Source organism: Rutidosis leptorrhynchoides, chromosome 4 (assembly GCF_046630445.1).
Source record: "Rutidosis leptorrhynchoides isolate AG116_Rl617_1_P2 chromosome 4, CSIRO_AGI_Rlap_v1, whole genome shotgun sequence".
NCBI classification, from domain to species: Eukaryota; Viridiplantae; Streptophyta; class Magnoliopsida; order Asterales; family Asteraceae; genus Rutidosis; species Rutidosis leptorrhynchoides.
Window position 1 is genome coordinate 473,210,061 of NC_092336.1, and position 14,865 is coordinate 473,224,925.

The following is a 14,865-nucleotide window of genomic DNA, read 5'->3' on the forward strand; positions in this document are numbered from 1 at the left end:
GTAGGTGCACATTTGTTTGTATTCAATTCAAAAATGCATCATAAAGTAAAAATACTCAAACTCAAATTTGCTAAATCACTAAATTAGCCTAAACCTTGCTAATTTAGCGTATATGGACAATCCCTAAGTGTCCGAAATACTATGCTCAAGTGTTTAATAGTATTACAACGTCTTGTACCTTTTTAAAGAGTAGGTGCACACACTAATCGTATTACCTTTTTTTTTTCTTCAAAATATATCTTAAAATAAGGTAACTAGTTGTCTAGATTCCTTTTTTTATATAGCGTTTCGCTTCGGCGTTCCCCGGCAGCGGCGCCAAAAACTTGATGTGTGCAGCGGGGTGTACAAAATAGTATTATTTTTAGTGCGAAATACTATTAAATATGCTACAATTTTACACAAGTTATTTATTTATTTATCGAGTGGATATACTTAAACCTTGCTACAACACTTATAGGCAGTGTACCTAATCGTATTATAGTATAGTTTTTAGTAAGTCCGGTTCGTTCCACAGGGAGCTCGTGAAGTATAACACTATATTTTTTTACACACAATAATTGTAAAAATACAAATATATATATATAAGTAATATTATTATTATAAAGGGGGGTTTTTACCGTTTAATGACCGGTTTGTCGATTTTAAAACTTTAGTCGCAGTTAAAACCAAATGTAAAATATTAAAAATAAATACAAGACTTAAATTAAAGCATAAAGTAAATAACGATAATGAAATTGCGAATAATAAAAGTGCGATAAAATAAACTTGCGATAATTAAAAAAAATGCGATAATTAGAAGTGCAATTAAATATAAAATAAAGGAAATTAAATATGAAATAAAAGAATTATGCTTATTTAAACTTCCGTAATCATGATGTTTGACGTGTTGATTTTAGTTTTTTTGCCCATGGGTTAATTGTCCTTTGTCCTGGATTATTTAATATGTCCGTCTGGTTTTTGTCCATAACAGTCCATCAGTTATAAATATAAAGTGCGAGTGTCCTCGTCAAATTATCCTTATACCCGAAGTTAAATATTCCAACTAATTGGGGACTTAAACTGTAACAAGATTTTAATACTTTGTTTAATAATTACACCAGGATGTCGACTGAGTGTAACCCAAAGTTTTAATATTTTGTTATCAATTATACCAAGTGTCCTTGTACATAATTTCACCCCTGTTTTAATTATTCTAGTGGCTATTAATCCATCCCCGTGTCCGGTTAAATGAACGATTATTCGTACATATAAATACCCCGCCCATCGTGTCCGATTGAGTGTATATGGTAATTTATAGGGACGCCCAATTGTAAATCTTTATATTAACATTAACAAACTATCATTTAGTTAAACAAATATAAAGCCCATTAATAGCCCATAGTCTAATTTTCACAAGTGTCGTTCTTTTGTCCAAACCCCAATTATGGTATAAAGCCCAATTACCCAATTTTAGTAATTAGCCCAACATCATGATTACTTCGTTTTAAATAAGCATAATAATAACTTAGCTACGAGACATTAATGTAAAAAGGTTGAACATAACTTACAATGATTAAAAATAGCGTAGCGTTACACGGACAGAATTTTGACTTACACACTCAAACGATCTCTATCATAAATCTTATTATTATCATAATTTAAAATTAAAATTAAGATTATTGTTATATCTTATTAAGTTAACATTATGATAGAGATATAGAATATAGATATTGATATTTGATATTAAGGGGAAAGATATAGAAATAGAAAGATAGATTTAGGATCGAAAAATGTTCTCTCCAATTCATCGTATTACATAGATTTTATAGGCGAAATTAGAATTGAAATTTTCATTTACGACCCCTGAACTATGCTCAATTAACAACTTTTTATTATTTAATATTATTCTTATTATGAATTATTTAAATATTATATTTTATTCTTGTGCATAGTTGACTCGTAATTTTTACACCGTTGCGTCGAGCGCTGAAAGTTGGTTCATGTCCCGGTTCCGGATTTTCGAACGTCCTTTCGTATAATTTAATATCTTGTACTTTGCGTTTTGTAACTTGTACTCTTGTCATTTTTAGACGTTCTTCATCAATAATTTGAACCTTTTTGATTGTATCTTGTACTTTTGAGCTTTTTGGACCTTTGCGTCTTCAAATCTTCGTTTTCGCCTTTTGTCTTCGCACTTATTTAAAATAAACGAATATTACTCGAAAATGGAACAATTGCAACTAAAATCTTGTCTTTCTTGGGGGATTTTGCTATGAAATATATGTTCCTTTTTAGCCTTATCAGGGCCCAACAAGCCCCATTCTGGAATTTGGAATGCTTTAGTACTTCGAAATTATTATGTCCGATGGGTATCCCGGAATGATGGGGATATTCTATATGCATCTTGTTAATGTCGGTTACTAGGTGTTCACCATATGAATGATTTTTATCTCTATGTATGGGATGTATATTGAAATATGAAATCTTGTGGTCTATTATTATAATTTGATAAATATATAGGTTAAACCTATAACTCACCAACATTTTTGTTGACATTTAAAGCATGTTTATTCTCAGGTGATTATTAAGAACTTCTGCTGTTGCTTGTTAAAATATGGACAAGATTTGGTGTCAGCATGTTTGTATAATATTGTTTAAAACTGCATTCAAGATTTACTTTGTTGTAACATATTAATATTGTAAACCAATATGTATTGGTAGTGTGTAAGTGTGATATTTTTAGATTATCATTTCTGGATAATCTAGGTGGAGTCCTTTTAACCTTGTCGATAAAATAAAGGTTATGGTTTGTTTTAAAAACGAATGCAGTCTTTGAAAAACGTCTCATATAGAGGTCAAAACCTCGCAACGAAATCAATTAATATGGAACGTTTATAATCAATATGAACGGAACATTTCAGATTTCATCAGGAACGCCATCCTCAGTTTGCTCAACTCCTTACAACGCATACCTAACTATCCTCCAGTACTCGAACCGATTCCGTTTCGGGTTGACCAACCATCTTCCTCCAGGCGACATGATGACCCCGATGCCGACGGCTAACATGAGGGGGAGAATATCGGAGGAAGATCATCAGAGGCTGATATCCTTAGTTCGATCCAATCTCAAAATCAACCCAGTTCCTCCAGAAAAGGAAAAGAAGTCGTTGATGAATCTAACTTACCGGAAGGAGCAATGGAAGTGGGAGAACATGTTATTGAAGAAGATGATGCTGCTCCTGAAGGGTTTAATGTAATCACAATCAACTTCGATGATGATGATGAATTTGATGAAATAATGTTCATTGATGTGAAAGAGGAAGATGAAACTGAAATGGCTGAAACACTTGTCTCCTCCGATCGAGCAAGCCCTGAAATGGTGGTTACCTCTGCTGAAACCACCCTTGCAATGGTTGTATACACTAGACCTGAATCTGAAACAATCACTCCACCTACTGAATCAACCACCACATATACTCCCCAGCTTATCATTCCCAAATCAGAAGAAGAAGAAGAAGAAGAAGAAGAAGAAGAAGAAGAAGAAGAAGAAGAAGAAGAAGAAGAAGAAGAAGAAGAAGAAGAAGAAGAAGAAGAAGAAGAAGAAGAAGAAGAAGAAGAAGAAGAAGAGTAGTTCAGAAACCTGAAACCCCAAACCAAACCAACCATTGTCATTGAAGGAGCATTTATCAAAGAAAACTATGTGAACTTAGAACCTCCTGATGAGGAAGAACTGGACGAATTTGATCTATTTGTCACTCAAGAGTACACTGGTAAACCCGCTCCAAGATTTCCTAAACCTACCGCTTAACCAACTCCTGAACAATCCACATCATCTGAACCACAACATGGAGAATTCAACAAGTACAGAGAACTGCCAATCAAACTAGGTGAACCTCAGACTAAAAAAGTGCTACAGGGTTGTTGGTTGGAAGAACAAGCATACAGAATCTTCGTCAGTGAAGATAAACTTAAAAACTTGCCGGTAGCTGAAAGGTTCAATCCAATTGGGTGTTATGATTTTCTTGGTGATAAGGACAAGTTGATGACGTATCGTAATTAGAAGCGAGTGTATAAGATCAAAGACGAGTTTGACATGGATGATCAGAAGGAGTATCCGATTACAATCATTAATAGTGTTATCTGCAGGACCCTAACAAGGAAATTTTACATCCCATTCTTCAAAGTCATACGTTCAAACGACCAAGAGTACACATTTTCTGAGTATGATCTGATCGAGCACAAGCCAGTAGATGTGTTATTCCTTTACAACCTGTTAAGGAACAAAATTAGAAAGAATTTGGTAATTGAAACAGCAATTGAAAGGGTGAAAAGATTTATGAAGGAAAGAATCAAGCTTGCCTCGTAACATGATCTTCAGCTAGGTGTCAACTCCATTTGGAAAAAGATCCTGCTCTCTACACCGAATCAAACCATTGACACGTTGGATCTATCTGCCTTTAAAATTTGTTATTGCCTGGACGGTCCTGAAGAAGGCTTTATATTTCGAAACAAAATCAGAAAACCAATCTCCCCACCATTTTTTTAATTAGTTATCATATGTTACACTTTATCATTTATCAAACTCTCTCAAGTGTTCTTGCATAACTCATACTCTAACCCATACAAACACACAGAAACCGATCAGTTTAGGCATCTAACGGGACTAACATATACAATCTTTGCAAGCGTGGTATGAGTGGAAAATAGCGCAACACTTTTGCTCCAACCTTCTTACCTTCATAATCACCATCATTATGAACAGCTTGTTTGGTTAACTCATCAGAATCATTGTTACTTTGTTAATATCTTGAAGTCTGACATACGTCACATTTAAGGCACATTGGGCAAATCCGTGCATATCATCTTCAGCATCCCACATTGGTGTATCATCTTCAGGTGAAATTTGATATCATCTTCAGCATCCCACATTGGTGTATCATATTCATCTTCATCTTCAAACATATGGAAGGCGCATTGGGCAAATCCTTGCATATCATCTTCAGCATCCCACATTGGTGTATCATTTTCAGGTGGAATTTGATAGCCTTTCAAAAACATGTCACATAGAAGATGTGATTTAGCCTCAATCCTATCTACCCATTTTTGATTACCGCAATGTATGCACGAACAATACATATGATCTCCCATTTCCTTTTTAGAGAAAATACGTTCTAAAAAGTTGTCAAGTCCTTTTTTGTATGCAGGGGAAGATCTACATAAAGACATTGAGTCCATCATAGACCTGTTTTTTACAAACACATTTTACTGGAAAACAAAAAAAAATTATTCGTGTGTTCAGTAAGTAGGAGAAGAAATTAACCTGGATTAAAATAAAAGATTGCAAGAATTAAGCGGTATAGACAAAGCGTATGAAACAAGCTGGCCCAAATTTTAGATGATTGCAATTAACTTATATCTTCAATTATGTATTAACTGATTACAGATTACTCTATATGATGCATACCTGATGATTGTAAATAACTTAGATCTGCAAACACATCTTCAGTCTTCAATCTTCAATAACAAATGATGATTGCAATTAAATACAATGTTATTATAACTTGTTAATAGTAATATAATAATTATAATTATAAATTATGAGGATTATGATACATCCAATAAGATGTAATATAAGTTTAAGATAACAATTCAAATAATTAATAAAATATAAAATAATATAAATAATGTAGTTTAAGCTTAATCCAAATAGATCATATCATGATCTTATATATATACCACACCTTATCGGACGAGATGTTAAAGCATATTAGAATATCTTGAGAGTGTCGTATAATCATAAGATCGGCTTAGCTTAAAGCTAGCCTATTAATAGATCGACACTAATGATTTAGGGTTTAGGGTCTATGGTTTAATATCATATATGTTTTGGATATATATGGTTTAATATTCAGGGTTTAGGGTTTAAGTTTTAGGGTTTGGTCAAAATTAAGGTGTTACTTTGGCTGGGACACCACAACCCTGTGTTTCCTATGGAAACACCAAACCCACCCTGAAAGGGTCGGATGCCAGAAATTACCGGCCTCCACCAGGTACCCAACCATGTAACAGGCCATCTCACTATCTAGAGTTGTAAATTATTACCTCGAGTGGGGATTATTGAACCTACGCACAATTTGGTCAAGCTTTCACATGGCTGTGGGTCCCAGCTTCTAAGGTATCAGGTGAGCTACTGCTACATACATTGGTAGGGTTTAGGGTTTAGGGTATAAGATTTAGAGTTTAGTGTAGGGTTTAGGGTTTAGGGTTTAGGGTTAGGGTTAGGGTTTAAGGGTTTATATATGGTTTATGGTTCTGGTTATATAGGGTTTATGGTTTAGGGTATAAGGTTTAGCTAGGATTTAGGGGTGTAGGGTATATGGTTTAGGGTGTATATAGTTTAGGGTTTAGGGTTTAAGCCGGTTTTAGGGTATAAGGTTTATGGTTTAGGGTTTAGGTTTAGGGTTAGGGTTTATGGTTAATTTAATGTTTTGGGTTTACGGTTTATATATTATTTAGGGTTTTGGGTATAGGGTTTACGGTTTATAGGTTATAAGGCCATCTTAATGATGATCGAGGATAAGCTTTAATTAGGCTTATCAGACGAACTTAATGCATGCGTGCATGGTATCATCAGACAAGTTATTCAAGCATTAATTTAGAACTTGATGAATACCATAAGTCATATGGACTCAATCAGGCGATCTCAATTATAATATAATATACCATTGATTGAATGAGCTGAGGTAGCATAATTATCATGATGAACTTTAAAGATGTCGAACGCTCAGTCTAATTAAACGCTTATCGGGTGATCGATGATCTAAATAATGCTGATTCATATATTGATAATTCATTGTACGTATGGTAAACAAATTAATATAGTATAGGATAAACGATGTTCAATTAGGATCAATTATGATAGACGATGTAGATCAATTAGGTTAACCAACATGAACTTATATATTGTTGAAGTCAAGAAGCTCGAAGATGTACCGATTGTTAGAGACTTTCCCGATGTTTTTCTGGAAGAGTTACCAGGACTTCCACAGTATAGAGAAGTGGATTTTCAGATTGACTTAATGCTTGGAGCGGCACCTGTAGCGTGCGCACTGCATAGACTTGCACCTTCGGAATTGCAAGAGCTGTCTAGTCAGTTACAACAGCTTTTAGACAAGGGATTCATTCGACCGAGTTCTTCACCATGGGGAGCTCCAGTTCTTTTTGTTAAGAAGAAGGATGGATCTATGAGACTTTGTATTGATTACGGAGAACTGAATAAGCTGACTATCAAGAATAGATATCCGTTACCGAGGATCGATGATTTGTTTGATCAGTTTCAACGATCAGGATGTTACTCTAAGATTGATCTAAGGTCAGGTTACCATCAGATGAGAGTAAAGGAGACAGATATACAGAAGACAGCGTTTAGAACACGTTAAGGACATCATGAATTTACAGTAATGCCGTTTGGATTGATGAACGCACCAGCAGTGTTCATTGATCTCATAAATCGTGTGTGTAAGCCATATCTAGAAAAGTTTGTTATTGTGTTTATTGATGATATTTTGGTATATTCGAAGAACGAGCAGGAACATGAACAACATCCCCGTTTGATACTTGAGATGCTCAGGAAAGAACAGCTGTACTTGAAATTTTTGAAGTGTGACTTCTGGCTATAAGAAGTTCAAATTTTGCGTCATATCGTGGGTATTAATGGTATTCAGGTTGATCCTGCGAAGATAGAAACAGTCAAGAAATAGGAGACTCCTAAGTCGCCAACGCAGATTCGGTAATTCTTAGGTCTCGCCGGTTATTATAGGAGATTCATTGAGGGATTTTCTACTATTGCTCGACCATTGACATTGTTGACTCACAAGGGTAAAGAGTATGAGTGGACTGAGCAACACGAGTCTGCATTTCAGTTGTTAAAACAGAAATTGACTACTGCTTCGATTTTGTCTTTACCCGAGTGGAATGAAGATTTCGTGATTTACTGTGATGCTTCACGACAGGGTTTTGCTTGCGTGTTGATGTAGCGGAAGAAAGTGATCGCCTATGGATCACGACAGTTGAAGATACATGAGCAGAATTATACGACACATAATTTGGAGCTTGGTGTTGTAGTCTTTGCACTGAAGATGTGGAGACACTACTTGTATGGTACTAAGTTGAATTAATCATGTGTACATTTATTCTATAATGTGTATAAATTAATTATTAAGTATTGATAGTATCAAATACATTTGGTATAAGTTATATTATTTATTTAACTTATATTTAACTTATAACTTATACTTATATTTTTTTAGTTAAATATTACTAGTATTTATTTAATATTCCATATGTATGTAAATATGTAAGAAGTTATCCTCAATTAATTTTTACCAAAACTTACCCCCTCAAATAGTACCGCCAATATCACGGATTACGGAGCTAAATTTTAAAGCTGATCCAAAATTTTTCATTCAAAAATTATGATAAATTTAAAAAATTTGGGTTGATCCTGCCACACTAGTTTTGATCCATCCACACCAAAACAATTTAATTACCTATTTTACCCTTTAAAAATAGTATGTTGACTTAATAGTAGTTTAAGGGTAAAATAGGAAGTTTGTATTATTTTGGTGTGGATAGATCAAATGCTAGTGTGGAAAGATCACCTCCCAAATTCAAAGGTGCCAAATCAAATTGGGGTTAGCTAAAAGATTTTTGAACAACTTTGTAACTCATTTTTCACCAAAGAACTTAGGTATCTCTTTTTTCACCAAAGTACACTGGTATCTCTCTTTTTTCACCATATTGGGTTATTCGTATTTGATTTTCTTAACGTTTCTATAATTATAATTGTTTATAACATATATTGTTGCTATCTACTCTGTATATAATTTTGTTTATAACTCTGTTTCATTAATTGTTCTAGTTTAAATGAATAGATGTTATTCATATAATTGCTGAGTATTGTTCTTTACATTTTTTTAGATTATGGAAATGGAAGGAAACAATAAGACTTTCCTTAGATCCTCTAAACAAGTTGAGGCTATTACGATTCAAACAACCTAGAAAAGGAAAACCAAACAGTTCGTTGCTCCCAATACCATTAGACATGCGACTTTAACAAATAAACGAGTTATTGTTAGTCCTATTGTCTCCAAACTTTAACCTCAAAATCCCAGATGCAAAAGGGCCAAGCAAATGATACGAGGCATAGGGTAAAAAAAAAAAGCAAAGTTCAAGATGGAACAAGGGTCAGATTTGGTGAGTTCATATTAAAACAATCATCATTAATTCTACATTCAGTTGAATACTTTTTTTGTGTAACTTTTTGCAATTGCATAGGATCTTGAAGATGAAAATACAGATGAAAATTTTGAGTCCAGACCCAAGCGAGCTAGACATGTAGAAGTTATAATTAGAAGTCTTAGAGATGAGGAAATGGATACGGAGCTCGAAAATGAAGCGAACAATGAATAAGAGGATAACACATATGACAATGGCTATTATGAAGATCTTGAAGAGCATCAACGACGACAAATTGAAGAAGCTTTATTTGTTCTATATTTCTTGATGCTTGATTCTTTTTATTATCTTAAATAATGTATTCTAACTTTCATTTTATTTTACTGTTATATGCATGCCAATTATGCGAGTAAAGAATTAAATGTGAATGATACAAGTTTGAGAGATGAGCAGCAAACCAGACCAGAGCAAGATGAACAAGGTTATTTTTTGTTTTTCTAATTTGGTTTGTTTATTTGATTTGTATTGTTGCTTGCTTAATATATCAGTTGTAAATCAAATGCACATATTTTTTAGCTAAACAAGTCGACAAAGTTAGAGGACCGACAGTTATGCGAAAAATTTGGAAACATAAGCCATCTGTTCGACTTCCTATTGTTGTTAATGAACATGGATAGCCAATTGGTCCTAACAGTAGTCAACTCACCGATTTTATTGGTCACTTATTTCAGAGTTACTATTATTGTCTAGTTTATACATCGTGGAATAAAGTTATATAAAAAAACTGAAGCTGCTGAAGGAGTTAAGGGTACATATTTTTAAAATCTGTGTGTTAATAAGCCTTTTTTTATTCTCGTGTGATATGTTTTTCTTTTTATAATTTGTAGTCAAAGTTTGATATTCCACCAACTGCTGATTCTTGGATACTCCTGTCATTTGAGTGCAAAATGAAAAATTGGAGGGCGACACTGAAGGACTATTACTATGATGCGTCTGTATCAATGGAGGTTCAATTAAAGTCACCACCTCTAGAACTCAACAAAAAACATTGGAGACGACTTCTTGAATATTGGAGTAGAGAAAATGTGATGGTATGAAATATTCTTACACATGGTGTATATTTTTTTATATTGTTTTATTTTCATATTAGGATATTTAATAGGTTCTCTTTTTCAGGAGATGAGCGTAAAAAATAAAGCTAATATGGCTAACAAGAAGTTGCTGCAAGTGATGGGGAAAAACCATTTTGCAATAATTCGTGAAGAACTGAAGGTAATATCATGGGAAAATTATTTATATAGTATAGCTTTTGATATACATTGTTAATAGTTACCTCATTTTTACTCATTGCAGGCGAGTTTGGGAAGAGAACCAACTAGGGTGGATATGTTTAAGAAGTGTTTTTCAAATGGAAGTGGTGAAGGTGAAGCTGCTCGTGCAATTGTAAGTAATTTTACAAGCACAATTATGTTGTATATGAAATAATAAAAAGTGGATCAAGTATATCCTACATATGATATCAGTAGATGTATATTTATATGTTAATTAATCACTATAAACCACTTGTGATGCTTTTATTGCTTTTGAAGTAGATTTTTAGTGACTTTTACCTTTGAGATGTGTTCCTACACTTCAGTTGGGTTATTTTATCTTAAAGTTAATTAGTTGTAGTTGACACTTCTAAGGGTAAGATAAAAAAGTAACAGATGTAAGGATGTTGATAATATCATAGCCAATTTATTTGAGGTGAATATTAATAGAGTCTTCAATTGATAGTGACCACTTGTTTAAATATGCTGTATGACATATAGTTATATACCTGTTTAAATATTATATTTTTATGTAGGAACAAATGAAAGAACTCACTGAGAAACTAGGTGATGGTGCAACTGATGCACCTGGACCAGATGATGTTTATGCCAAGATAATGGGTCAACATAAATATGGTTCTGCCGAAACGTATGGACTGGGTGTTCATGCCAAAGATTTGTGGGGTGCACCTGGTCGATCAGCTATTCACAAAGAGAATGCTCAGATGAAGGCCGAAAAAGCAGAACTTGTTGATGAAAATGTTAGGATAAAAGCTCAGTTGGCAGAAAAGCAGAATGGTTCGGGTGTGCAGAATATTGATTCGGTTGTTCATTCTTCGGGTGTTCAACGTTTAAAGGTATGTTTTAATTTAATAGCTTACTGTTTTTCTACCCTTTTAACGCTTATGAATGGTTTTTTTAAAACTAAATTTTAGGTGGGAGCCGAGGTTTTTTATAAAAAGGCATTGCAAACAATGAAAAGGTAACAAGAGGATGGTTGAGGAGCCTGGATCCAAGAATGGTTGTTTTGGGGATAGAAATTGGACCTGATTGGTATGAGGTCGAGGTTCAAGTGTCCATAAATAAAGATGAAGCTTTGTTTAGGCCACATGATCATTTGGTGTACATTCATGACGTCATTGGTACGTCTATTTATAACGACCCTCAATTTTTCCATTCTATACTTTTCCATATTAAATGCCCAACTTAATAATTAAACTTTAATCGATAATTGTTAAGCGTTAAGAATTTATAAAATATACTAATTAACTTTGTGTAATAAAAGACAAGTTAATAAAAGATAAGATAATGAGTTAATAACTTTTGGGAAAAAATAAATAACTTTAAAACTTGTACATTTAAAGTAATTAAACTTGGATAATTAAGGAACCATTTAAGCTAAGTTAAAGTACAAGGATTAAAGTGAAAAAGATAAAACCTAATTCCCTAAACCCTAGCCGATTTTAAGGAGGGTAAAATTACCCTTTTGCCCCTCAAATTTTTGGCCCAAGCATCCCCCATAACCCCCTCTTCAAGCCAACTTGTTGCCTAAGTAATTAATAATTAAACCCTAATTCTAGAATCCTCCTAACACTCCTATAAATAGAGGCCTAAGCTAACCCATTCTATGTACCAAATCACAATTACAACTCTCTCTAAAAATCTCTCTCCCCTCTCTCCCTAGTTTCGGCTCCCAAAACCGAAACCCTACACCACCACCATCGAAAACATCATCAATCTTCAAGGTGATCTTCAAGTGTTCTTCGCGTTCTACGTGTTCTTCAAGAATCTTCGAGGTGTTCTTCGAATCTTTAAAGGCTCTGATCTTCAATCTTCGTCGTGTTTATCTTTTCTTTGTTAGTCGTCTTCGAATCTTCAAAGGTATAACATAAACTCTAACTTATTTACATAAACTTTGAGTTTTGTTTAATTCATGTTCATGTTATAAACTTATTCATAAACATATACATAAACACACCTAGATCTATACATGAAAAAATATATATATATTAATATGTATGTATGTATGTATGTTGACTAGAAAAAAAAAGGGGGGGGGGGGGGGGGGGAAAGGAAAGTTTGATCTTCAAAACCCTAGATAACAATTAGGAGATTTGTTTGTGTTAATTAAGGAAACAAAATAAACTTATATATATACATATACATGTCGATACATATATATATACATGTAAAAAATATATTTATATATATATACATATACACGAGTTACATACATACATATATATATATATATATATATATATATATATATATATATATATATATATATATATATATATATATATATATATATATATATATATATATATATATATATATATACTAAACCCTAATTAAACCTAAACTATACTACTTTAATTAAAACCCTAAACCTAACCTTAATTTATTAAAACCCTAATTAACTATTAAACCCTAGAACATTAATTAAACCCTAGACATTAATTAAACCCTAGTTATTAATTACTAAACCCTAATCATTAATTACTACTCTAATTAATTAAACCTAATTAATTAATGAAACCCTAATATTACTTATACTATTATTTAACACTTACACTTATACTATTATTAACACATATACTATACTACCTATATTATAACGCATAAAAATATTTTTAGATATATATTGGATATATATAGATCTTCGAACTTTCTTGACGAATGGTTTCTAAGAAACTCTAGGCGGAAGGGTTTGGATTTTTCGATTTAAAGGATCCTATAGCTCAAGCCCCTAGACCTGAAATGGCCATTCGAAGGGAAAGGGGTGATTGGAAGTATATCTAATATGGCAAGTATCCTAAAATGGAAACACTTTTAAAATAGAAACTTTCTAATTATAACCTTACTAAAATGGGAAACTTACTAAAACTAGAAACTTTCTAAAAATGGAAACTTTCTAAAAGTAGAAACTTAATAGGAATGGAAACTTAGTAAAACGAATTACACTTACATACTTAAACTTAAACTTGGGCAAAACACTTACTACTCTTAAATGCCAATAGGTTGACTTTTCTGCTCACTCATTCAACTTTCTATTCCGAGGAATAACTAGCTCATCTCTCTACTTACTAAGGTGAATTCATAGCCCCACTCTTCATTGCTAGCAAACTTATTTACTTTTATTGGGGTGAGACACATGCTACTTTTACTATTTACAATTTAGACACAAGTGCCAACTGTTAAAACTATGCTATACTCGGCTATGTCCGACTAAGTCCCTACAGTGATATTTTTAATTGCTCGTTGAATGCATGCTTAATTATTGGGGGTAGGCCTATCGGGAGTAACGTCCCCGATATATTTGACCAAGTCATTGTATTACTTAATAATGAATTTTAACCGAAAAGTATAAACTACAACTTGTCTTTGGCGTAAACTTTAACGTTTAGTCTAAATATCACGCATTGGCATAACTTTTTGATCCTGCGAGATCAACTTTACAAACTAATTCTTGTGGTCTAAAACAACGGTCAAACTTATTTGTTAAACCTATGAACTTCACTCAACCTTTTGGTTGACACTTTAGCATGTTTTGTCTCAGGTGCTGATTGATTCAAGCTTTCTTACTTACTACTTATATGATGCTACTTGGACATAGGATCAAGAGATATCGCATTTACTACTTTTGCATTTGAACATTTACTTTATTCCTTTGTAACGACATTTCATTTTCCGCTGCGTACTCAATAAAGTTTTTTTTATCATTTAGTATTGTTCTCGTATATTATAATATGTTGGTTTATTTGATATTAAGTCACATTTCGCCCAGGCCCTAACTGGGGGTGTGATACTATTGCTTGGCCTACTGCGTTAATTGAGGTATGTCCTTGTAAAATTTGTAATAATTAAGATTAAGATTAATTTTATAATGTACACCTTTATGGTTATACATGGATGGTTTAATTGTAGATGGTACGTGATGATTGATCAAGATGGATGGTGGCGGGTTGAAGACTTTGTGTGTTTATTAATGTTGGCCGGTTCGATTATGAATGTTTGGACATGAATATTGTTTTATGAGTTTGTGTGTTTGAGACAATCTGATTATAAATGTTGGCCCGACCCAAAACCCGAAATGGACTCGAATATCCGAACCGGATATTCGAATCTCCTATGACTTGTTAAGATGTTTTTTTGTGGTACTAAACAAACATCTACTTATATTAGGACACCTTTTGTGGTACTTAGGACCCCTTTTTGTGGTACTAAATTAACATCTAGTTACATTACGACCTTTTTGTGATACAAATTAATTTAGGACCCTTATATTGATACTAATGTGAGTTATCTTCATATTAGGAATATTTTTCCTTGGTAC

General features: G+C 33.1%; 1 protein-coding gene across 1 annotated transcript; it reads left to right on the top strand.

Annotated features, from left to right (window-relative positions):
• The first annotated feature begins 9,606 nt into the window (after positions 1 to 9,606).
• On the top strand, positions 9,607 to 14,474 carry LOC139842298 (uncharacterized). The gene is made up of 9 exons (XM_071832453.1): positions 9,607 to 9,697; positions 9,793 to 9,872; positions 10,104 to 10,307; positions 10,393 to 10,488; positions 10,570 to 10,659; positions 11,063 to 11,383; positions 11,509 to 11,668; positions 14,317 to 14,366; positions 14,457 to 14,474. The coding sequence occupies exons 1-9, from the start codon at positions 9,607 to 9,609 to the stop codon at positions 14,472 to 14,474; spliced, it is 1,110 nt and encodes a 369-aa protein (XP_071688554.1).
• Positions 14,475 to 14,865: the final 391 nt, after the last annotated feature.